General features: G+C 63.5%; 1 protein-coding gene and 1 long non-coding RNA gene across 6 annotated transcripts in view; both read right to left on the bottom strand.

The window, feature by feature from the left end:
* WSCD1 (WSC domain containing 1) overlaps positions 1-17715 on the bottom strand; it is a 31722-nt gene extending 14007 nt beyond the window's left edge. Inside the window, exons 1-5 of one of the 5 annotated variants that reach the window (XM_047708054.1) lie at positions 17658-17715; positions 8440-9140; positions 3757-3871; positions 2525-2709; positions 598-719 (exon numbers count right to left, since the gene is read on the bottom strand). In XM_047708054.1, coding sequence (XP_047564010.1) covers positions 598-719; positions 2525-2709; positions 3757-3871; positions 8440-8866 — 849 coding nt within the window. In that variant the 5' untranslated portion in view covers positions 8867-9140; positions 17658-17715. Of the gene's footprint in view, positions 1-597; positions 720-2524; positions 2710-3756; positions 3872-5748; positions 5962-8439; positions 9141-14727; positions 14807-15856; positions 16075-16446; positions 16621-17657 lie in introns of those variants that run through there. The other 4 variants (XM_047708053.1, XM_047708052.1, XM_047708055.1 and 1 more) reach the window with 4 other exon arrangements.
* A 2259-nt stretch (positions 17716-19974) lies between these two features.
* LOC125087593 (uncharacterized) lies at positions 19975-22196 on the bottom strand. Its single transcript, XR_007123455.1, has 3 exons — positions 21910-22196; positions 21482-21560; positions 19975-20242 (listed from the first exon to the last, which is right to left on the bottom strand). It is a non-coding gene; the product is annotated as an uncharacterized LOC125087593 (long non-coding RNA).
* Positions 22197-22951: the final 755 nt, after the last annotated feature.

Below are 22951 nucleotides of genomic sequence, written 5' to 3'. Positions count from 1 at the left end.
CATCACAAGGACGCTCCCGTCTTAGCCCCATCCCGTTACGTGGCCTCTTGTCACAGTCCCCAGCACAGGGGAGCAGCCCTGACCTCAGCCTACTGCCATGCTCTGGGGCCCACATGTGGGCCACTGGACCGCACCCCAGACCTCAGCACTCTGGGAGTCCCGTCGCTTACCAGCCCCACCTGGCCTTGACCACCATGTCCCACCTAGAGCTCCCGCACGAGGATGGGACGGAGGCCTCGGCGCCCCACCCGCCCTCTGCAGAATCGTCTCCGAGCCCCGGCTGAGCCAAAGGCACACATGTGACCCTGGCCCTGATGCCGGGTTCAGCACCCAGCCTTTTCCATGGGCACAACCAATGAGCCGTCCACTCTCCCCAGGCCCGAGACAGCACATCCCACTAACAAGCCCAGTCAGTGTGACACCTGCCACCGGGGAAGGCACGATCCTTCCAGCCGCGCGGCCCAGCGGACAGCACCCCGGCCAGCCTGGGGTGCCCACGCAAGCACAGACCACGTGGCCATCCCAAACCTGCGCCTGGCCCAGGCCCCTGCTCCGTGCAGCCCACCACAGACATGCACACGTCACAGCTGGCCTCACCTTCTGGGAACAAAACCCCGAGCACGCGTCCACCGTCGCGTTGGCCTGTGCCAGGGAGTCCGGGAAGGTGTGGGTGCCATTCTCCGGCAGTCGGAAGCACCCACGGTACATGACAGTCCTCCCTGTGGGGACAGAACGGGTGTCTGCTGAGACACAGTGCCCCTGGCTATTGGTGCTTATCAGGGGGAAACGGTGGCTTCGCGGTCTGGAAAGTGGCAAATAGAGTCCGTGGGGTAGGTTTCAAACCAGACAGCAGACCACTCTGGACGGCGTGTGGCGGGCCAGGCTCCTGAGACCCCAGGCACCCAAACCTCGCCACCATGGTCACCAACAAGGGACCACGTGGTTGCAGCTGCTGACCTCAGGCCACTTCTCCTGCCAGCTCCGCAGGATAGTGTCTGCCCTCCCCACCATCCATCCTTCCTTCCGCTAGCTCCCTGGGGATGGTATCCATCACCCCCTTCCTTCTCCCACCAGCTCCTGGGGAATAGTGTTTGTCCCCCTCTGTCCCTCCTTCCTTCTCCTACCAGCTCCTGGGGGATGGTGTCCATCCCCCTACTGTCCATCCTTCCTTCTCTCACTAGCTCCGCAGGATCGTCTGTCCCCCCCAACCCCCGTCCCTCCTTCCTTCTCCTGCCAGCTCTCTGGGGATGGTGTCCGTCCCCCTTCCTTCTCTCACTAGCTCTGGGGGACGGTGTCCATCCCCCCTTCTGTCCCTCCTTCCTTCTCCTGCCAGCTCCTGGGGGATGGTGTCTGTCCCTCCTTCTTTCTCTCACTAACTCTGGGGGACAGTGTCCATCCCCCCTTCCACCCCTCCTTCCTTCTCTCGCCAGCTCCTGGGGGATAGTGTCTGCCCTTGCCCCATCCCTCCTTTCTTCCACAGATCTGCATTAGGCCACCCAAGAGGCTGATATTCTGGAAAATTCTACATCCCTGCCGTGCAGGCGTGAGGAGAAAAGTAGATCCAGAAACGTGAAATGCGGGGCACCTGGGTGGCTCAGTGGGTTAAAGCCTCTGCCTTCAGCTCAAGTCATGATCCCAGGGTCCTGGGATCGAGTCCCACATCGGGCTCTCTGCTCGGCAGGGAGCCTGCTTCCCCCCTCTCTCTCTGCCTGCCTCTCTGCCTACTTGTGATCTCTCTATACAAAATAAATTAAAAAAAAAAAAAAAAAGAAAGAAACGTGAAATGCCGCCACGGCCCCTTGCTGTGCTGCGGGGTCAGACCCAAACTCCCGCCAGCCTCAGGAAGGCTCCCCGAGCCCACAAGCTGTCTTCCAGCCCAGGTGGAGTAGTATAGCTCCGAGTGGGGTCCGGGCTGCTGGGCCTTCTGGAACGTTCCAGCTCTGACAGCTTGTACTCTGGCCACACTCATCAGGGCTGCTTAGGCGGCAGCCTCACTGTTGTGCCCACTCTGCCCGCCCGCCTCAATAGTGTGGAGACCCCGTCACCAGCCAGCACCCCGGGTGGCGTCTCCATGCACGACCATAGAACAGGACCAGGCCTGGAGTCTGGGAGCCTGTCAGGTGGGCCAGTGCTCTGCAGTCCTGGTGCCAGTGGGCCCAGCGAGTGCCCAGAAGGGATGGACCCGTGAGGAGCAGTGTGACTTGCCATGGGCTGGTGGTCCCAGTGGCACCGGCTGCCTCCGTCTGTGCCATCACGGGGAGGGGCTGCCGTCCAGAGTACGGGGCCCTCTCATGGCCGGGGACAGCCCAGGGCCTCTGCGGCCACACAGAACGTGCGAGACCCCCAGATGAGAGTGTCTGTCCTGTAGGCCATGAACCCACACAGCCCTCGGCTGCCCCTGTGCCCACCACGCGAGCCCCTCCAGTGAGGCTGGCAGGGAAGGGAGGCCGCTAGCTCTTGCCCGTGTTGAGGACGCAGGGCTGCAGGTGGGAGACGGAGCACAGGGAGAGGCGGGCACACTCACGCTTCCTGGAGCCGGGCGGCAGCTCCTCCACACGGTAGACGGACAGCCGGCCCACGCCCCCGCACACGGAGCCTTTCTCCCCTTTGCACTCGTGGTTACACGCCTCGGGCCCGACACTGGTCACCGGGAGCCGGTTCCCGCAGTAGCACTCGGCCCCGGCCTCTAAGCCCGCGTACGCGTAGGACCTGCAGGGAGAGTAGCCCAGCTGAGTCGCTGCCCCGGCCCCATGGCAGCGGTGACTAAGGTCAGGGTCAGGTCGGGAGGCCAGGGCCGCGGTGGCCGGCCCACAGCTGCCCATAGCGGCTGGTCTTCAGCCAGACTTAGAGGCCCCCTAGCTGGCAGGGAGCAGGCCATCCTTCATGATAATCTAGTTTGATCAGCCCCACTCGTGCCTGACTGAGAGCTCTGTCCCGAGGCCCCAGCGCGGGAACAGAGGGCCCGAGGCCGTGGCGGGCTGTGAACAGGCTCTCAGGACCAGAGGACGGGAGCCCAAACTCGAGACACCTGTCAGCTCCTGGGATGCAGCACTCCCACCGTGGATGATCTCAGCACCAGGCTCAAGTTGGTCCCCGCCTGGCCAGCACGAGTCTGGAACACTGGCCGCCAGGCCTCCGCCCGGGGCCGCTCCCCACCTGCACGTACCAGGCAGGGCCCCAGCATGGGGGAGGAAAGACGGCAGACGGGCCCCAGCACGGGCCACATGGACGCCAGCTCTGGAGACAGGCCAGCGCATTCACGTCCCCGGCTCCGAGGACTGAAAACCCCTGTGCCCCTCATCACCGTTTGTGCCCACCGGCTGGCCATGGGGTCCGACAGTCGCTATCTACCTGCAAGTCTGTTCCCCGAACTGCTGGGGAGGTAGAGGAGACTGAGTTGCTGTCACTTTCTACTCGGTCTACGCTGCAAGGCTGAGCCGGGACCCATCCTATCTGTTCCAGACTCAGTTTCTCTGTAATGGATCATGACCAAGCTGGAGGGCTTCCCGGAAGAGATGGCAATGAAGCCAAGCCTTCTACTAGAGTCTGAACACACAAGTAAACTGAGGCCCAGGAGAGGAAAACCACCCGCTAACATGGCGGCCTGCTCCCCGGGCACAGTCGTGAGCCCGCATCACATCCTCTGTGCCCCCAGGGGTTGCTGATCCATCCAGCTCCGGTCAGAGCAAGACGCCCCCCGCAGCCACACGCCCCCTCATCCGGAGGTAGAGTCTGTGGCCCGGGGCTCTCACTCACCGCTCAGCGCACGCGTCCTGGCAGTGGGAGACAGTCATCTTTCTCAAGTCGAAGAACACGGCGCCCTTCAGGGTTCTGTCCCGGCCGCCGTCGCTGAAGCAGCCGATGTACGTGCCTGAGGATGGGAACACAGCGGAGGCTCAGGCGGGGGACGGGACGGTCCTGTCGCATACCCACCCTGGGGGGGGACCCTCGGAGGGCCCAGGGCACCTGGTGAGGCCGCACCTGCCCCCGGCGCTCCCGGACGCCTACGCCGGACAGCCCGCTGTCCCCACACACACCTGCCAGGAGCTGGCAGTGGCCTGAACAGCAGCCTCGTCCTCCTCCAGCCCCATCTCGCCTCCCGGGACCCTCGTCTCCATCCCCGCCCATCCCCCCACCCCCACGAAGGTGCAGACGGGGCAGGTCCTGTCACCTATGGTCCAGAGGGAGGAAATCGGTTATGGAAAGTCTGACCTTCACTAGAATAAGGAGCATCTTGCAAACGGGAACAGGATCTCAAGAAAAATCTGCGGTCCCGGGTGAGGGGAGGGGAGCCGCTGTCGCTGGAGGCGTGGACACAGCGAGTCAGGTGGTAAGGGAGCCGTCCACATGGGACTCGACAGTGCCGGGGACTGCTGAGCCCTCCCCAGTGCAGAAGGGGATGCTGGGGAATGGGACCCGCCAAGTGGTCACGTGTTGACCCTGCATGACAGGTAATTGCCCTCCCCGTCACTGACACAGAGGGGACTCCCAGACACATACAGGGAAGCTGGAGAGCACAAGCACAGAGCCAGCGCACCGGGCCGCGTGCACGCACTGCCACGTGGCGCAGGAGCTCTCCCGGTCCTACACCGGTGGCTGGGCCAAGACACGGATGGGGCGCCCCTGGCGCAGACAAGGCCCGCCATCCCGAGGACGTCTGGAAGGGCATCCATGCAGCACACGCTGCCACTGGGGGGTAACAAGCCCAGGGCGGCCCCACAGCTGGAGGAATGGCACCCTGAACCCCCAATCCCGGCGCCCTGAGGGCAGACGTCACTCGCTGTGTTCCTGCTGGGATCCCGGCCCAGAGCAGGAGCCCAGGGCCGCCCGCTGGGGTGTTTGGAGAAGCATGTCTCCCACCTTCATTCCCGGGGACAAAGCCGGGAGCAATTGTCCCGTCTGTGAACATTACACCTAACTCTGCCTCTGACCTTGGCTATATCACGACAACGTTCTGTGCCTCAGTTTCCCTAACTGTCCAGTGGATTTAAGGTCCACCACCTGCCCCATCCCGCCCAAGCCCCTTCCTCTTGCCCCTGGCATGGACCTGTGCCTGTTCCCCGATCATGCCCACAGTCTGCTTCCTGCCCATCCTCATCGGGCGTCCCCGACCACGCCAGCCTGCCACAGACCACCAGCCTGCCACTGCCTCTCCTTTCTCCAGATTCGGACATTCTGTATCTGAAACGCTCGCCAATGCCCAAGCCCTTCTCAGTAACTGCTGGTGTTAAAACGCTCTTATACCCACGTGCCCTGTGTCCACGGGGTCCCGCTGTGCCCCGCACACCGTCAGCACCCTGTGCCACAGTAGGTCGGGGCCCCCAGAACCAGGCTGAGGCTCCGCAAGGATGGGGCAGGTGAGCAGGAGCTTGGACACAAGGAGGGGCAGGCCTGCCGGCCCCCCCGCACACAGCTCCCGGGCCCAGAATAAGCAGCGGGAGGTGAGCAGGTGCCCGGAGATGGGATTCCGCCACTGAGCCAAGGTTGCCGAGGCAGAAGAACCCAGGGGCAGCGGGGAGCAAAGTTCACCATCCTCACTGTCTGCCTGCAGGGCCGTGAGCCTCCGTGTCCCCTTGGCCCCAGGACGCCTGGCAACTAGCCACGTAGCCACGTAGCCACGGGCACTGGCTCTTGCTCAGGACACCAGCACCCCTGGGGTCACAGACAGGTGAGGACCCCTGAGACCCCTCCCCTTGCAGCAGGATAAAGGGTTACCCTCGACCAGGTACTTGGTGGAGGAAAACTAACCTTTGAGAAATTTCCGGTGTGTTGCACAGCAAAGAAGAAATTCTATTACAACTTTCAATTAAGCTCCAAAACACAAAACACAGGGGTCATTTTCATGGGAAACGAGCCAAAAACGTGTCGAGGGGCCCACGGCATGCATAGAATGCAAGTCGGGCGGGAGGGGGGCGTGACTCTGGGCCCCTGCCACCCCCTCCCTGCCGGGCCTGGGCCTCCCCACCTATAAGTGGGGACAGACGGCCCCGCGGGCTCGGGGAGGGTCGAGAGAGGGAGGTAACACGCGGCAGCGTCTGGCGCAAGGCCCGGCCTGCGGTGCTGCTGAGGGGCGGCTGCGTTGACCCCGACAACGATCAGGACACAGACTCTCCAGTCCTTCGTCCCTGAGACCTGAGTGAGCGGGTGGGACCCGTGCCGGACGCCCACCGGGGTGCTCCTGGTGCCCTCACTGTGCTCAGGCGGCCGGACGCTGGACTGGAAAACAGCAGCGGGAGACCTGAACCACGAGCGGGAGAGGAAGAAGCATTTGGAGCCGTGGGGCCTGGCTCTCCGCCGGCCGTACCACGGGGCGCGCAGAAGGCCCAGGACCCCAGCAGAGCCACGAGCCCTTCGTGCTGGAAAATCACCAACTGGCTCTTCCAGCTCTGACGGAAGCGAGGGTGTGCGGCGGAGAGAGGATGTCCGGGGGACACACTGGGACACATTCTGAGGCGGATTTATTGCTTTCGGCGAAAACGGAGGCGAAGCATTATTGTCTGTGACTCCGCATCTGTTCATTTGCGCGTCAACACGGACGCGCCGTGCGGCTGCTAACGACGGCTTTGGAGATATTGGAATGTCTTTGGAAATCACTATCAATAAAAAACAAACTGGCGAGGGGAAGTTACTATTTCTCCCCTAGTAAACTTACTGACATTTTATTCCATTATGGATGTTGTCCAAGGTATAATGAAATGCTTGGTGATTGATGGCCTCCTGCCGCTTCCACGCCGCACAGGAGCCCCTTCCAGGAGCGTGGCGGGCTGCCCGGCCGCAAAGAGCCACCCTCTTTGTCTGCAGCCCCAGCAGCTGGCCCACGTGGGCCGCTGGGCCCCGTGACGAGCGCGGCCAGCACGGAGGCGGGGAGGGCGCCCCAGGGGCTCACGGCGGTCAGCATCCCGATCGCCCCAGAACTGCTGCCCTGTGACCCTGAGGTCCTGATCTCTTCAGCGGCTGCAAAATCCCATCCACCACTTTGCCAGGGGGAGATGACGTGGAGACAAGGGGTGCCCCCGGCGTTCAGACTGGGTCACTCTATACCTCTCCTCCCACTGGCCGGGTCATAAAGACCTTCATCTGGGCCTTGCTGCTGCTGTGTGGCCATCGTCCACCCCCAGACTGAGCTCTTCAAGTGCATAGACAAGGGTAGACTGGTGCATGGACCCCCGAGGAGGGTGCACAGGGAGAAATAAAGAATTGACCTTTGGCCAATCTGCCCAAGGCCACAGAGCCAGCGACCGGCAATACCAAGGTCTGTTTTCAAAACCGGTGCTCTTTCCCTGGCTGCTGCTCAAGCATTCTGTGTTGACTTTGTCAGTCATTCACACTTTAGTCTAAACGCGTCATGCTAGTATAGTCTGCATAGAGACCCAGCTTCCTGGGGAGCTGGGGCAAGTTTACAGAAGGCAGCCTGTGCAGTGAGCTGCAGAATCCATTCCTCTTGTCCCCCTCATTCTTAGGTGGGAGCTTGCTGAGGAACCCCACAGCAAGGGCTCTTACCTACGTGACCTCAGGAGAAACCTCCTTCTGTGGAGACAGAAGGACACTGTCCTCTGGGCTTCACTGACCGTCAGTCATCTCCCCTGACGTGAGGGCCTCAGGGGCTCCTCCCTCTTCCCTGGATCATCTCACTATCTTGGCAGTGAAGCCAGGCTCCCAGGCCTGGCCCTCCTCCTGACCCGCCACCTCCAGGCTATACTCCAAGATGTCTCCCGGTCCCTCCCCTGCCACTTGCTCTTCCCCAGCTCCCTCCTTGCTCCCTGCCAGTGTCCTGGGGTCACACCCCAAACAGAACACAGCTTCTGGGGAACCGAATCCAGGAGAGTGACCCTGGCAACTGACAGAGCATCCCCACATTCCCATGTTTCCCCGCAGGATGAGGATGTCACCATCAGGGTATTTCCATCAACATGTCATTTACAAGTGCAGCACAAATGCCGTATGATTAGCTGTTTAACAATAAAAGAGCAGCCACCAGGGACTGGTGCCGGGAAGCACACCAGGCCCCCGGGCCCAGGGATCTCCGCCTGCGCGAGCCCCAGAATTACCCGCAGACAGTGCTGTGCAGACACGGCCCCCAGCCCGTGATCGGGGGAGGCTGAGGACCTGTACGTGGGACTGGCTACTGCCCTGGGCCCTCCCTGCTGTCCCATGCCATCCCCACGCGAGCCCTGGGCTAGGTATGTCTGTCTCTATGCCCCAGGGACCTGGGGACATTAGGTCAGGGGTCCAAGGTCACTGCTAAATCAGGACACAAGCGGATGTCCACCTGAACCCAGAGGCCGGGTTCTGGGACCTGCCCAGCCAGTGAGTGGGCAGAACTCAGTGGTCTGGAGGCCGCAGGTGGGGCCTGAGAAGGGGAAAGCCAACCCTGGTCCCAGGCAGGGCTTCTGGGAGTGGCCCCCCAACACGCCAAGGGGTCCAGAGCTAGGCACCTACCTCGGCTGCTGGCCACGGGCCTGGGGGCCTCGGGGCCCGGAGCGGGCAGCCCCTGGGGGTCCCCCATGAAGTGCTGGAACCAGCGGCGTCTCAGCTGCCGCAGCTCTGAGTTCCGGCTCCGTAGCCCTCGGGGGCCGGGCCGGGGCCGGGCCGGGGGCCTCCGCAGCACGTCCACGCCGAGCAGCAGCTCCGGGCTGACGCGGGGGGCCTGCAGCGCCCTGCTGTCCAGTAGGCCCACGCCCAGTGCCACGGCAGCCACAGGCAAGGCCTGCAGGGGGCCGGGCGCTCGGGGCCCCGGCGGGAGGGCCATGCGGGCACGCTGCAGCAGCAGCAGGCTGCCGGTCATCAGGTAGGCGGCCGTGAGGAGGAACAGCAGGACCCGCGTGCGCCGCAGCAGCGTCTGCAGTCGGAAGAAGGGTCTGGCCATACCCCCGGGTGGCGGGGCTCCCGGCTGGGGCCTGGCCACAGCTCCTAGCGCCCGGGCAGGAGGGAGGCCAGGGCCCCCAGAGGCCTCATCTCTGCATGCTGGGGCCGGCCTCTGCTCCTCGGGGCTCCCAGTCCACCCGGCCTGTCTCCGGCAGGTGCCCCAAGAACACCATCACGCGTCTCCGGCCGCGGGGCCCCGCAGCTGTGGCTCCTGCCCCAGGGTCACCAACTCTGCCATCGCTGGGCTCCGCCAATGCCCACGCCTGTCTGGGGATCTGGAAGAGCAGAGAGAGCACGCTTAGATGCAAGGGGAGGGGCATGGTGCAGCCGCGCCGGGGTCAGGAGCCCCCCGCTCTGGCCTCTGTTTCCCAAAGGGGACACCTGTGCTGCAGGAGCCCCAGAGAGCAGGACTCAAGTCCCAGCTCCGTGAGCTGGCTGTGTGTCCCTGGGTAGTCCCTCAGACCTCAGCTTCCCCATCTGTAAAATGGGGATGATGCCCCCTCCCCCTGAGCAGCCCTGGACATCCAGGGACAGAGGTGGCTCCACAGAGAATCCTCTCAGGCCATGCCCGAGCCGAACACTGACCTAGCATCTCGTTCAACCCTCAGGGCAGCCCAGAGGGAGATGGTGGGACAGCCCCATTTCACAGATGAGGCAAAAGGAGGCAAAAGAACTTTCCCATGTCGTTTCGTCGGCAAACAGAGGAACCAAGGCTTGAAACGGTCTGTTTCAGGGCCTGAACTGTAAACTAGGAACTGGCCCAGCCAGCAATGGACGCCAGCGTGCACAAGTGTACCCAGCCCAGGGCATGCGTATGCAGCAGGCGCTCCATGCATGCACAAAGTCTGCCAACGCCCTCCCCAGGGCGCGTTGGTCCTGGAAGTTGTGTCCTGGGAACTGTTTCGCAGAGCCTGGTGGGCTCTAGCCCGGGAAAGGATGAGGGGCCGCGCACCTGCTCATGGAGACTGGGGCCCCTAGCGGGAAAGCAGGAGGCGCTCAGCGCGGGCTCCCAGGGCTGCCCCCGGCTCTCACGCTGGGCTTTGGCTCCGGATGGCGGTGCCTCTGAAGTGGGCTGCTAGGGGCTGACAGGGGCTCTGCAGCTGCCAGGAGCCAAGCCGTGGTGTGAGGGTGGCCCTCGGCACAAGGACAGTCTTGTCCTGGGAAGAAAAGCTCCCAGGAGCATGACTAATGTGGCCCGGGACCCCCGCCAGGCCCACAGCCCCTCAATGGCTGCTCTGTGAAGGGCACAGCCGGCCTGGTGTGAGCAGAAAGACAATGTTTGGGCCCCTGTGGCCTGGCATTCCCAGGGCAGAGATCCAGAGTGGCCCCCTGGCCAGCACGGCCCTTTCCAGCTCAACTCGCAGAGCCCCCCGGTCCCAAGGACCCGGAGAGGGCTGGGTCTGGGATTGCGGGGGTAGGCCCTCTGTCCGCAGCCGGAGCTGGATTTAAACTCTGAGCCGGGAAGCCATTCGCCCTGTCTTGAGCTCTTACTTTCTTGTTAAGCTGGCGCGCGCCAGGCCCGCCCCAGCCAGCCTTGTCAGATTTGTAACGCTACAGAGAAAATCCCAAGAAATCCTGCCTGATCCCCCAGCCTCCAGCTCTGGACCTCCAATCCGTCCTCCACAAGGCCTCCAGGGCGATCTTCTGAACACACGAATCTGATCACCGTGCTCCCCGGCTCAAAACCCCTCTCAAAAGCTCTCCGTGGCTTTGGGGTCACACTCTGAGCTCTTCAGTGGGACACACGAGGCCCCTCCCGGGCTTCTCCACTGCCCAGCCCTTCCCTTTGGCTTCCCGTCACATGCGTGTACAAGCACGTATGCCCCACGCCCCAGGGCACCACCAGCACATGCCCTCCTGGCACCTCTTCTGTCTCTCCCACTTTCTTAGCTCAGTGAATTCCTGTGTATCCTCCACGTCTGAGCCCAGGAGTCATCTCCTCCAAGAAGCCTTCCCTGATATCAGAAAGCCACCCCTCCTGTGGGGTCTTGGAGCCCCGAGCCCTCAGGGGACACCAACCCAGAGCTGGGGGCCCCAGCCCGAAATGTGGGGAAACACGTATGGTGGGCCGGGCGCCGTCAGGGCCCATCGATCAGGATCCCAGTGATCACGGACCCCACAGTGCCCTCTGGAGTCACCCCCTCCCAGAGGGACCTCCTGGTCTGGGGAAGGGGCCTGGGCATTGAGGCAGGGCCCATCGTTTTCAGCATCCTCTAAAGCAGCCTACCACCCTTGCGGCCAGCCTCACACCTCCCGGTCACCCCTACCTCTCCTTGCGGCGGGCACCGAGCACACCTCACCTACTGGCAGGCACTGGTGGTGGACACTTGCCAAGGCCTGGGGGTAGCCAGGGGAGAGTCAGCTGCACGGAAGCTCCCGGCCCAGCCAGGGTCAGCCCCATGGCGCAAGCTGCCAGTGCCTAGGGGTCATCTAGCCACAGCCTGTCTGCGTGGGCCAGAGACCATCGGTGGTGCCCGTAGCACCCCAAACCTCCACGGGGCAAGGCATGGCTCAGAATGGAGCCTCAGGCTCCTCACCTGCAAAATGGGACCAACAGCAAGGCCGTGGATCCAACCACAGGGAAAACCGTTCCCTACAAAGCTTGGTGCTCGCCGTCATGAACACCGAGGAGGGGTCCCTGGCAGCTGACCCACGGGTGAATTCAGTTTCCCAGAATCCCTCGCCTCCCCGTAGCCCCGGCTCCCTGGGGTGGGCCTGGCACCCCGTCCTTGCTCGAAGCCGCCCCTGGGCTGTTAGCAACCGCTTCCCTGTTGTGCCCCCTCCACAAAGCACTCCCGGCGCGAAGGAGGAGCCAGGCTGGGCCGCGGCCGCCCCTGGCCCTGCCCCATCCTGGCCTGTGGTCAGACCACTGGGCTGCCACATGCCCCCAGCTCAGCGACCCGGACGCAGCCCTGTGGGCGAGCTCCAGCCTCCTGGGGTGCCCCGTCCACTGGGAGTCTGCGCCATTCTCCCCCAAGCTGCTCTCCCCCACATGGCACCTCCTGTCTTGTCATCAAACAACGTGCTCCAGGGAGAGAAGAACGAGGGGACACGCTGCTGCCTGAGGCTGGGGCCTTGTTGGCCGGGGCCTTGTCGGCCGGGGGGGGGCGGGGCTCAGCACCCCAGAGAAGGGCAGGGGCTGGAGGAACGAGGGATCCCACGACCCCTCCCAGGAAGGAGAGAGTAACGGGGCCCAGGGTCTTCTGGGGGTCCCAGGAGGAAGCAGGACCCTCTCGAGGGCAGGAGCTCAGGAAACCTGGGTCCTCTCCTGGTACTGTGTTGCCGCCCAGGTCCCAGGGGGCAGCAGGTGCCGAGCCTGCAGGTGAGGGATGTTGGGGAGATGCCGCCTACTGCTCGGCGAGGCAGGGGGGAGGGGGACTCCCAGGGACTGAGCAGGTTGGCGGGGGCGGCAGCAGGGAGAGGAGAGCCAGCAGCCCCTGGGGCCTGGAGAAAGAGCTCTGAGGGTTCCAAGCCCAACCCCGGGCCACTGAGGTTCGGTCAGGTGACTCTGCCTCCCTCACCTCCCCCTCCCCCAGAAAGGATAGGCAGTGACAGGTGAGGGGAGAAAGACTCCAGGTGCCCCCAGAAGCATCTCAGCCCTGTGACCACGGCCTGAGGACAGGGACCCTTGGGGTTCAGAGCCGCACGCTCTTTCTTAGTGGGGCAAGAAGCTTGCAGACAAAGGCACGGGGCCGAGCAGGAGATGGGCAGTGGGGTCCCCGCAGCCCTGAGCTCCAGCTTCCACGACGGGGGGACAGAGGAGTCCTCAGCCTCAGGACCTCCAGGAGGCCGCACTGGGGAGCCTCCAGTGGGGCTCGGGGCTCTGAATTAGCTCCCTCTGCTTTCTACCTCCCCTGCAGCCTTGCCTCTGCCCTGCTCAGGGCCTGTCATTGGATACCCTGCCCCCTCCAAAAGGCTGGACCTAAGAAAGTGACCTTCCTAACACGCAACCATAACTGCCGTTTGCCGGGGCTCCCGAGGACCTGGCGGCCAGGCCCAAGCTCCCCAGCCTGATGCTCTGTCTCCTGGCCCCTTGCAGAAGGCCACATCCCAGGCACCATGTCCTCAGGCCCGAGGGAGCCGCACCACGCCCCCTCACGCACACTCGTCTGTTGGCCAGGAGCCCTGGGGCCCCTCGCGTGACTCTGAAATGCTCTGTGACCATCAAGGCTCAGCTTCCATGCCACCTCTTCCATGAAGCCTTCCTGATCCCCCAGAGTCGATGCTGGAATGGGATGCTCCGTGAATGGCGTCTGGGTGATTTGTCCTGCCCCAGGTCAGGGCCGTGAGCTACTCAGCCCACTCCTCCTCCCAGCCTGGGAGCCCGCTGAGGCCACACACACTCAGGGCCCCTGTCCAGCTCTGGGGTGAGCACAGGGCAGACCTGCCGGAGATCCGTGCCCGTGGCCGTCCACGTCCTGGGGCCCGGTGCCTCTGCACCTTGGAGGCTCAGAGCCAAGAGAGAAAGGACCCCCCTGAATTCAAATCCCCGGGCCCTCGGGCGGGACGAGGTCCGGGAATGGGAATGGGGTGGGGATCCCTCTGACTTTGAAAAGGCAGATGCTTTGATCTTCTGGATGCAGAACTTACGTGAGAAAGTCCAAAATAAGTAATGTCGTTAAGAAGGTATAAAGCGTAAGAGGAAGGTCAAAACTCCATTCACCGCGGAGCCCAGAGAGGACGGTCCCTCCCACCCACCGCCGAGGTTCGTACAAATGGGGCCTCCTGAGCCGCAACAGACACCAAAAGATGCTCTCATGCGGCACCACATGTACGAAAGGAGCAGAGCGGGCAGCGAACGCGGAGGCTCCCTGTAAACCCTAGAGGCAGGGTCACTGCGGGCCGTCATAGGGACCCGGCTGCTGACAGAGTCGGGGCCACAGAGCCGGGTCACAGACGAGACATGAGACCCACGCTTTCCGAGGTGCCGCGTCACACGCCTCCTTCGGCTTGAGCCCCGGGCTGCAGAGACAGCTCCTCCGGAACCCCGGCTTGTTCATTGGTTTGTGTGCTTCTCCCACTTGGGGGCCACCCCTGGAGGGTCATCCAAGACCCTCAGCGATTCGGATAAACCCGGGCGAGCGAGAGGAGCACGCAGACTCAGCCTCGGCCCCCTCTGGCTCCCGCAGCTGCTGGGACAGGGGACTCACCCTATGGGAGGGGATGCCTCCGGCGCTCCCACCCTCCAAACCCTCCTGGCTCCCTCAGGCCAAGACGGTCGCCCTCTGGGAGGGACTCATATCGCCAAGGGGCTCCAGCGGCAAGAGAAAAGAAGCCCCTCAGAAGGAAGGGGCCTCGGCAGCCACAGGTGCGCCCTGTTCACGGCTCCCTAAATTAGCCCAGCCTGTTCTCCATCCCCTTCTCACATCCACGCTGGCAGGCGGCTCCTCCCCAACCACGTTCTCCAAAGCGTCCCACTTCCGGTAATTGTGCGGGAGGCGGGTCAACACGGTGATTAGGACAGGCACGGCAAGGAGAGATCGGGAGAAACAGTGTGAAAACAAGACTTTGAGGCCCGAGGAGGGGGTAGGCGCAGCCAGATTCATGCACTCGTGTCCCCCATGAGCCGGCCTGCCCCGCCAGCGGGGGTGAGGATCACGGGCCTCTCTCGGATAAAGGCCCTGACGGTCGAAACACCGTGCTGTCCCCACTGCCTGGGCCCTGACCGTGAGCTCCTGGGACTGGTCTCACCCCCAGTCTGAGACGGGCGGGAGCAGAAGCCGGGTGTGTCTGCGGGAGACCCAGCCCTTGCAAGATCGTCCGTTAGGCAAGATTCAGTCCCAGCCTCCAGGCATGGGGAGCCCTTGCAGGCCAACCCCCAGGGAGCCGGCCCCGTACTCACTCCTCAGCCCCGGGCCTTACCCGACCTGGCCAGGGACTCAGGCCGACCCACCGGTGCCCAGAATATCCACTTCTGCCTGATTAGACAGATTGGAGGGAAAGGATGGGGTCTGGCCTCCTGCGTAATCCAGGCTGCCCTTCACTTCCCGCCGGATATGCCGCAGGCCACCGGCCACACCCCACAGGGCTCCTTCCCCCGCTGCAAAGAGGGGTCCCCTCACCCCACAGCAAGCGTTCCTCCAGAGTCTGGAAGTGCTCCTGTCCAGACTTGGGAGAGTGCAGCCGAGGATGAGGGTCACGGGGCTCCCCCTGGGGAGGGCGGGGCTGCCAGGAGCAGCCCCCAGCCCAGCCACCCGCCAAGCAGCCGTGATCGCAAGTGTGCGTGGGACACGGACACATGTGCTCTCGGACCAACCCAGCTGCTGCTCCTCACAGACCCCCGGGGCTCTGGTGGCCCAATGGTACACCTTCTCCAAGGGGCTTCTGAGACCCGAGCCAAGGGAATGTGGTGGGGGGGCAACCTCCCCTTGCCCCGTCTCCAGCACTTGCAAGGGGCAGAAAGGGGCTGCTGCAGACAGAAGGGCCCACCAGCTTTCCCCTCCTCTCTCTCTCCCCACCAGCCCTCCCTTCCCTAACCCGCTTGCTAGCCCAGGCAATTTGGAGGAAAAACAAAAGGCCCCATCTGTGGGTCCCAGCCGAGGTGTCCCAACCTGGGACAACGCCGTAGCTCCCTAAACTGAAGCAGGCCTTTCTAGGACAGGAGGGGGTGATGGCATCAGACGCTGCGGGTCAGAGAAGTACAGTGGAGTTCCCAGTCTGTCCGGCTCGGAACAGCCAGGGAAGGGTGCCTGGGAAGCCACAGGATGCCAGATGCCAGGTCAGGGCTGTGGGACCCGAACCTTGGTGTCCAGCCTCTGCCGACTCCGACAAGGACAGGCGCCCCTCTGCACCCCTGCCTCCCTGGGGAGAACCAGCAGCCACTGCCCGCTGGTGGGGATGCTCAGAAAACAGACCCCTGCAGGGCCACCCTGAGGCTCCGGACATACAAGAAAAACGCAATGAGCAGCCTCAGGTCCTGTCTCCATCCCCACCTAGAGAGATGTAGAGCTCACTCTGGGTAATTTTGCTGACAAAATACATAAATACATACGTTCCGCCTTTGCCTCTGCCTCTGTTCAAGTTCACGGAGAGACAGAGCGAGCCTCTGCTGACCGGAAGCCTCTCTTGGCAGCGGAGCGAGGGGGAGCTGCTCGGGCACACGTCTCCTCCTGAGCGAGGCAGCGCACGCCCCAAACACAGCACTCGTTCCCCGCCTCGCGGGATCCGCCGCTCCCTCCGCGGAAACGGACGGTCGCCGAGAATTCCGGAGGGTGGGGACAGCGCGTCCAAGGCTGCCCTGCACGCCCTCGGCCACCCCGCCCGGGCCCCCTCCAGCGCCGCCCCCACGCGCGCACCCACACCTCCCCGGCCGGCCGCCCCGAGAGAAGCAGGTGCACCCCCCGCTCGCCCCGGGCCCCCTCCAGCGCCGCCCCCACGCGCGCACTCACACCTCCCCGGTCAGCCGCCCCGGCCCAGAGGCGCCCACCGCCAGCCGCCCCAAGCCCCGGCAGGTGCAGCCCCGCCGCGCTCCGGCCGCGTCTACACAAACTTGTTCGCGGGCGCCTGGGAAGGAGCCCGCCCGCCCCTCGCGCGGGGGTCCCGGCGGGGGTCCCGGCGGGGCGCCCCGGAGACAGCACTCACCCCGCGATCGCGGCCGGCTGGGGCGCCCGCTCCGGCGGCCACGCGCCCGCTCCCGGGCGCCAAGCCCGCAGCCCCGCAGCGCCCGGACCCCGGCGCCCCCGCGAGCGGCCCGACGCGCCCCGGGGGAAGAGGGCGCCGCCGCCAGGCTCCCGGGGCTGCGGGCGTCCGGGCGGAGCGGGCGGCGCGGGCGGCGCGGGCGGGCGCCGGGCGGGCGGCGCGGGCGGCGGGGGGCGGCGGGCTCTGCACATGCTCACTCGCGCGGCCCGGGGACAGCGGCCGGCCGCCCCGGGTCCTAGAGGCGCCCGCGCCCGCCGCCGCCCGCCGCGTGGGAGGGGGCGCGCTGGGGGCCGGGGCCGCTCCTGGGCTGGCCGGTGAGGCCGGCGCGCCCGGGCGGAGCGAGGGACACGCGTGCGCTGCCCACGCGTGCACACGGCACCCTCACGCGCACACGCACGGCCCCGCTGGTGTGCACGCAGCCGGCGGGTGCATTGGCGCTCACACCCTCGCACGCGTGTCCACACTGCCACATCACCGAGACGCACGGGGCCGGGGCACCGGGTGATGGAGACACACACGGAGTCACTGCTTCCCAGCCCCGCGGACACCCACTCGTGCTCACACCCACACACACACACAGCTCTGTCCCACTCACAGACCGCACGGGACACGGTGACAGGCACACACAGTGTCACACACTTGGTGGTACTCCGGTGCCAACACAGTCAGACACACACTGACTCACCGTCCCATCCGTGGCTGGACACGGACACCCACGTCCTCATGCACACAGACACACGGGCACAGCCACACACAGAGGCACCACCGCAGGGACACATCCCAGACCCTTGTCCCCCACCGGCAGGCTCAGGGCAGCTACTACACTGCCCCACACCGACCCTCAGGGACTGACACACGCCTAGTCGCCCACAGAAGCAGTGCCACACTTCTACAGAGAGTCACACGGGGCAGGGACCCACAGGCACACGTGCACGCGTGTGCATACACACACACACACACACACACGTGGCAGCAGGCACCGATACAGACACTCGGGTATACAACCACACGGCTATCCACAATCCCCCCCTTTGCATAAGGGCTGGATCCAACCCCAAGGATTTCCCCTCCAAGTGTCTCCCCTGCCCCTGCTCCTCAGAAATCCTCAAGCCACAGCAGCACCCCTGCGGGTGCATGGGGGGGGCTATCCTCACCCAGGGCTGGCTGCTGAGATGCTCCCCGAGGCTGAGCAGCAGCAGAGGCTGCGGGAGCAGGTGGCTGTGGTGCGGCTCTGACCCCGGCTTCCTGAAAGGGAGTTTCATGCGTCTCATGACCGCTAGGGGCAGAGCTGCTTGGCGAGACTCAGAGGAACCGGTTATCAACAGGTGCAGGGTGGGCAAGGAAGGGATTCGACTGGGACCCGTCGGAGCCCTGCTGTGTGAAGGTCAGCCTGGTGGCACCGGAGGGGAAGGGGCTGGCTTGAGTGCACACATCCAAGCCCCATACTTAGAACAGAGTCGGTCCCCTCTGGAGCTGTGGGCGTGCTGGGTGAGAGGGTACCAGGGGTGAGAGACACGCCCAGCGCTGCCCCGGTGTCCCTGGCTTGGCAGAAGAGCCCCCGCACGTGCGTGTTCCTTACAGACTGTGAATGTTTGCACGGGGCTCATGCGGGTGACGCTGGCCCAGCTGCCTCCTGCCCTTTATCTCACTGGAGACTCACAGTAAGTCAGGGGCTGCCTTCCTGTGCCACCTTCCAGAGGAAGCTCCTGACGCCCCAAGTGGACGAATGCCCGACGGGCACAGCGCGTAGAGCCCAGGACCCCCTCCAGGAGAGCACTTGGGACAGCACTCAAGCTGGGAAGGCCGTGTGCTCCTGCAACGGTGGAGAGTCGTCTCAGGAAAGAGAAAGGTTGGCCGGGCATCTGTGCCTTTTGTGTGCCCGATGCCACACGACACCTGCTGTGAAAATCCCTCCAGGGGCACGGGAGATAGGTAGGAGCAGCTGCGGTCTCCGGGAGAGACATGCAGGAGGAGGGAGGACGGCAGAATCCAGGAAGTGCTGGAGAAGGGCTTGGAGACGGGCGCAGGTCGCCGGTAAGGTATCCAGAGGGTCAGGGTTGGGACGAAGCCCTCCTCTGTGGTGGTGGTGACCCGTAAGAGGACCCAAGGAGGCCTCCTGGACTAGGCCTGACAGCAGAGCCACTCCCAGCCCCCATCGAGCTCTGCCTCACAGCTGTCCCGTCGGCACAGCTGGGACTGCTGGACCGCTGTCCCCATGTCATCTTCATCCATATCCCAGAAGGTTCCCTAATACCTTGGCGGTCCCACAGTGGGACTGACATGTCCAGTTACCACTGACCGTCGAGTCACCGCCTCCCACTCCCCTGCAGGTCTGGAGTTAGAGACCAGACCCTCTGCTCCCACTCCAGTCCTGCCTCTGTGTCTGTCTTTTGACTCCATCTGCTTCTCTTTCTGGATCCACGATTGGATTCCAAGTAGGTACATTGTCTCCTAGCTGCACATCGGTCACTGGTTTACCCACCCACCACCCATCCTTCCTCCTTCCTTCCTTCCATGCATCCTTTCACTTAATCACTGAGCTAAGCACCCATTGCATTAGATTTTGTGTTGAACTCGGAAGACTCTTTGATCAGAAAAGGCAGTCCCTCCAGGGAGTGTCCAGTGTGGAGCCCTGGGTGAGGAAACACGCCCGAAGTGAGAATGTACCACAAACAAGGAGCCCTACTGCACCCGCTGAGGGGCTTGTAGCTTCAAGCCCGTCACCACTTGGCCAAAACTGTTCCTCTGCTGGTAGCAGAGCACAAGCAGGGTGCTGGCTGCTAGGAAGGCAAGCAGCTGGGTATGCATATATGGGCGTGACACTGAAAGTTTAGAGGAATTCACGGAAGGCTTCATGGAGGAGGTGACATTTCAGCGGACTTTTAAAGGGGAAGTTGGCATGACCTGGGTTCTCGGAGCAGGGGCCACTCCAAGCAAGGGAGTTGTCCTGCATGAGGGTAGGGAGGTGAGAAACACACGGTATGTTGGAGGAATTCCCGGTAACTCGATGTGGCTGGGGTAAGGTTGGCAGTGGCTGCAGAGGAGACCGGCCAGTCTCATTCAGATTGCTGAGTCCCGCAGGCACGCAGGGCTGCAGACCCAGCCTGCGCCCTCACCACGGCCCTGCTCCTCCACAGGCGGCCACCTGGCCCTCCACGTCGGGAAATACCCAGTAAAGTGTGAGCTGTCAGGCCGCGTTTCTGCCCTTCATCTATGGGGATAGCCTGGTGGTCACAGGCTGCAGGGTGAGCAGCCCGGGCAGGGGCTCGGGTCCCAGCTCCGCACCTCCCCTCCCACCTGGGGAAAGTCACCATCTCTCTGAGTCTCACCGTCTTTGCCTACAAAACAGAGACAACGCGGGCTGTCACGAGGCTCGATAAAATGTGTGTGGTGGGTGCAGTGCACGGCCTGCCACGGAAAAAATCACACAACACGTCCCAGCAAATATTATGTACAGCGCTTTCTCCCTAACTCCTATGATCCAGAAACGCCACCCGTGGGTGCTTTCTGGACCGCCACCCCCCACCCCCGACCAGCGGGGCCGCCCTGACGTGGCTCGCCGACCAGCTCCCAGGCTGCCGAAAATGCATCACCCCATCGTGCCCCAGGGCACGCGTGTTTTTGTCTCTCGTCTCCTTCCAGACCGTCACAGGCCCCCACAGCTGGGGTGTCAGCCACCGCACAGCCAGGGAACTGTCCGTCTCGTTCACAGCTCTATCCTTGGGCTCCAGCTTAATTCCTGGCACATAGACACACTCACTAAATATTTATTAAATAAATAATTGATTGATTTTTAAAAATGCAGTAAGTCTAGCATGACATATTTTTAATGAATCCAAGTGGGTCCCCAGTGGTTGGCTACGGAGCTTCCCAGGAATTCAGACTGCTCCCGCCCCCTCGGGCCACAGGCTCCTGCATCCAGCCCTCCTGCAGTCATCTGGGGGGACTCAGCTGGCAGCCAGCGAGACCCCGCGTTGGGGAGAGTATGAAGGGTTCACGGAGCTGGTCCTCTGCCACTGGCCTCAGCGGGATGATGGGGCACCAGCGCCCAGCCACCTGCTTCCAGGCAACCTCCTGCTCTGATCACAGAGTCCTCGGCCGCTGGCCCACAGGTTTCCCTGCTCCCCACCCGGAGTGGCTGGGGAAGGCTGCTTCGTGCTCCCATGGGGGACCCTCTGGAGACATGTCTGTTAGAAGGGGTCATGATGGGGTGATGCCTTCTCTGCAGCCCAAGGAGCTGGCCAGCGAGGTGGGTGACGGGACATCAGGGCAGCCTTGCTGGGCGGAGGGTGTCCAAAAAGCACCCACAGGTGGCATTTCCGAATCATAGAAGTGTGGGAGGCCCGATATCCTGCATGGGGCCCACCAGGTTCTGAGGAATGTCACTCCCACATAAGTGGAGCTCTCGAGGGCATGCCCCTGGCCCACCGGGGCCCCCCAGACTGTGGTTGAATAGAAGTCCGGATGGGGAGACACAGGGGCCAGAGCAGGAGGGCCAGGGCTGTGCCTGTGACCTGTCCCCTGCTCACTGCCCAGACAGCACTGTGGGGCTATTGCCCTCCGCCAGCCCCTGGAGAAGAGGATGCCCAGGTGCTGGGCACCTCACTAGGCCGTCGTCCCCGCAAACCTGCAATGCGTATCGGCCACATTCCTGTCCTCTCCGACCCTTCCTGAGGGGTGCACAGGGACAGTGGCCCCTCCTCTGTCCAGAGAAGCTTCTGGCTTCCTTCCCTGGTGGCTGCCTCACAGCCACACGCACGTGCCATCCCCCATCTCAGGTAGGAGGGACTTTCATGAGAAGGACACTGTTGAGTCACAGAGGATGTGGCTGATGTCACCGGCAGTGCCCAGGGGACCCGGAAAGGACAGGGGAGGAGGGCCGCCTCTCCGAGGGATCTGTGGCTGCACGAAGGGACCTGGGGACAGGGAGAGGGGAGAGCTGTTCCACGCAGGGCAGGGCAGGGCAGGGCAGGCTCACCGGGTGAAGAGCTCCCCGTGTTCTAGTTCCTTCCGTTCCCTTCCCCTGTGGTCCCCCAGGGGACCCGAGGCAGGACTTTCTGTTAAGGAGGAGAAGAAACACAGGGCCGAGGCTCGGGCCCGGTGGCTCTGCTCACCCCCACCCCCAGCCTCAGTCTTCCCATCTGGAGAGTGGGGATGAGGAGGAGGAAGGGAGATGGGCCCATGCCCCGACCCTGTGTGTGACTTCCTCCCAGCATGTTAGGAACCTTTGCAGTTATGTCCTCATCTGGGTGGCCGTTGGGTCCATGTCTGCTTCTAACAGTAGACCCTGACTCCCGGACAGGGCTGAGGGTCACGGGTGCCATTCCCCAGAAACTGGGAGGTGCCCACCATCCTCCGTGCATGGGGTACCAGAAGGAGTGTGTCCACTACGGGGAGGGAGGATACCTGCATAGCTCACACATGGGGGCCGACCCCCTGCACTGGCTCAGAGGAGCGTGAGTGGGGATAGAGGGTGCTGGTGCAGGGATGGGAGAGAGGCGGTCTGGGGTCACGGACCATGCTGGCAGCTGGTTCTGGACGCATGTGCCCCTGGATGGCTCAGGGAGGCTGAGAAGTCCCTGGGCTGGCAGGTGAGCAGGGACGGGATGCCCACGGCCATCTGACCTCTGTCTGGGGCCGCTGGAAGCTCTCCTCCAGGGGCTGGAAATGGGATGTGGGCAAGGAAGGGGGCAGGAGTCCTGCCCCACCAGACCACAGTCCCCAGACCAGCCTCTGGTCATGGCTGCTGCCATGGGAGCGCGGGGCCCTCTCGCCATGGTTTTGTGTGTATGAGTTTGACCCACAGAATCTCAGGCCAAGATTAAGATGGTTTTCCCCGGCCTCTGACTCCCCTCGGACTCCTAGGAGAGCCCCACGCGCGTCCCCACCCAGATCCCAGTCTGACCCCTGCCTGCCATGGAGGGAGCAATGGCCCGGCTCGGATGTGTGTCGGGGTCCCCACCCATCTCCGTCCAGCTCCCCCCGAGCTCTAGGGAGCAGGGAGAAGGAGAGTGACAGCGAGTGCCCAGAGCCACTAGAGCCGTGCCACCTCGATTTCCAGGCGGACAGGGAGGCCCGGGCCCCTCACCAGCCTGCCTCCCCCACTCCCTCCCCAAGGGGCAGGACCCCGGAGGGGTACAGCCGCAGTCGCCCCCACGCCCTCGCTCTCCCCCATCACTGGGGCTGTCTCCTTGGAAGAATCTACCTCTCTCTGGCATCGTAGAGATAACCTCTCCGAGTTCCACTCCTAATAGCTCCCAACAGTCCTGGGGACGGCCTCCAGGGAATAATGAAATACTCCATCTGTGTTCAGTTTCTTTGTTTCCTTCTGGTTTTTTGTTTGTTTTGTTTTTTGCCAACAGATTGGGGGTTCTCCGATCACCACGTCTTCCCAACAGCCCAGACCGTGTCCTGTTTGTTGCACAACAGACTTCCAGGGGAATATTTT

Source organism: Lutra lutra, chromosome 16 (genome assembly GCF_902655055.1).
Source record: "Lutra lutra chromosome 16, mLutLut1.2, whole genome shotgun sequence".
In the NCBI taxonomy this organism is placed as follows: domain Eukaryota; kingdom Metazoa; phylum Chordata; class Mammalia; order Carnivora; family Mustelidae; genus Lutra; species Lutra lutra.
This window is presented reverse-complemented; position numbering and strand designations above follow the sequence as displayed.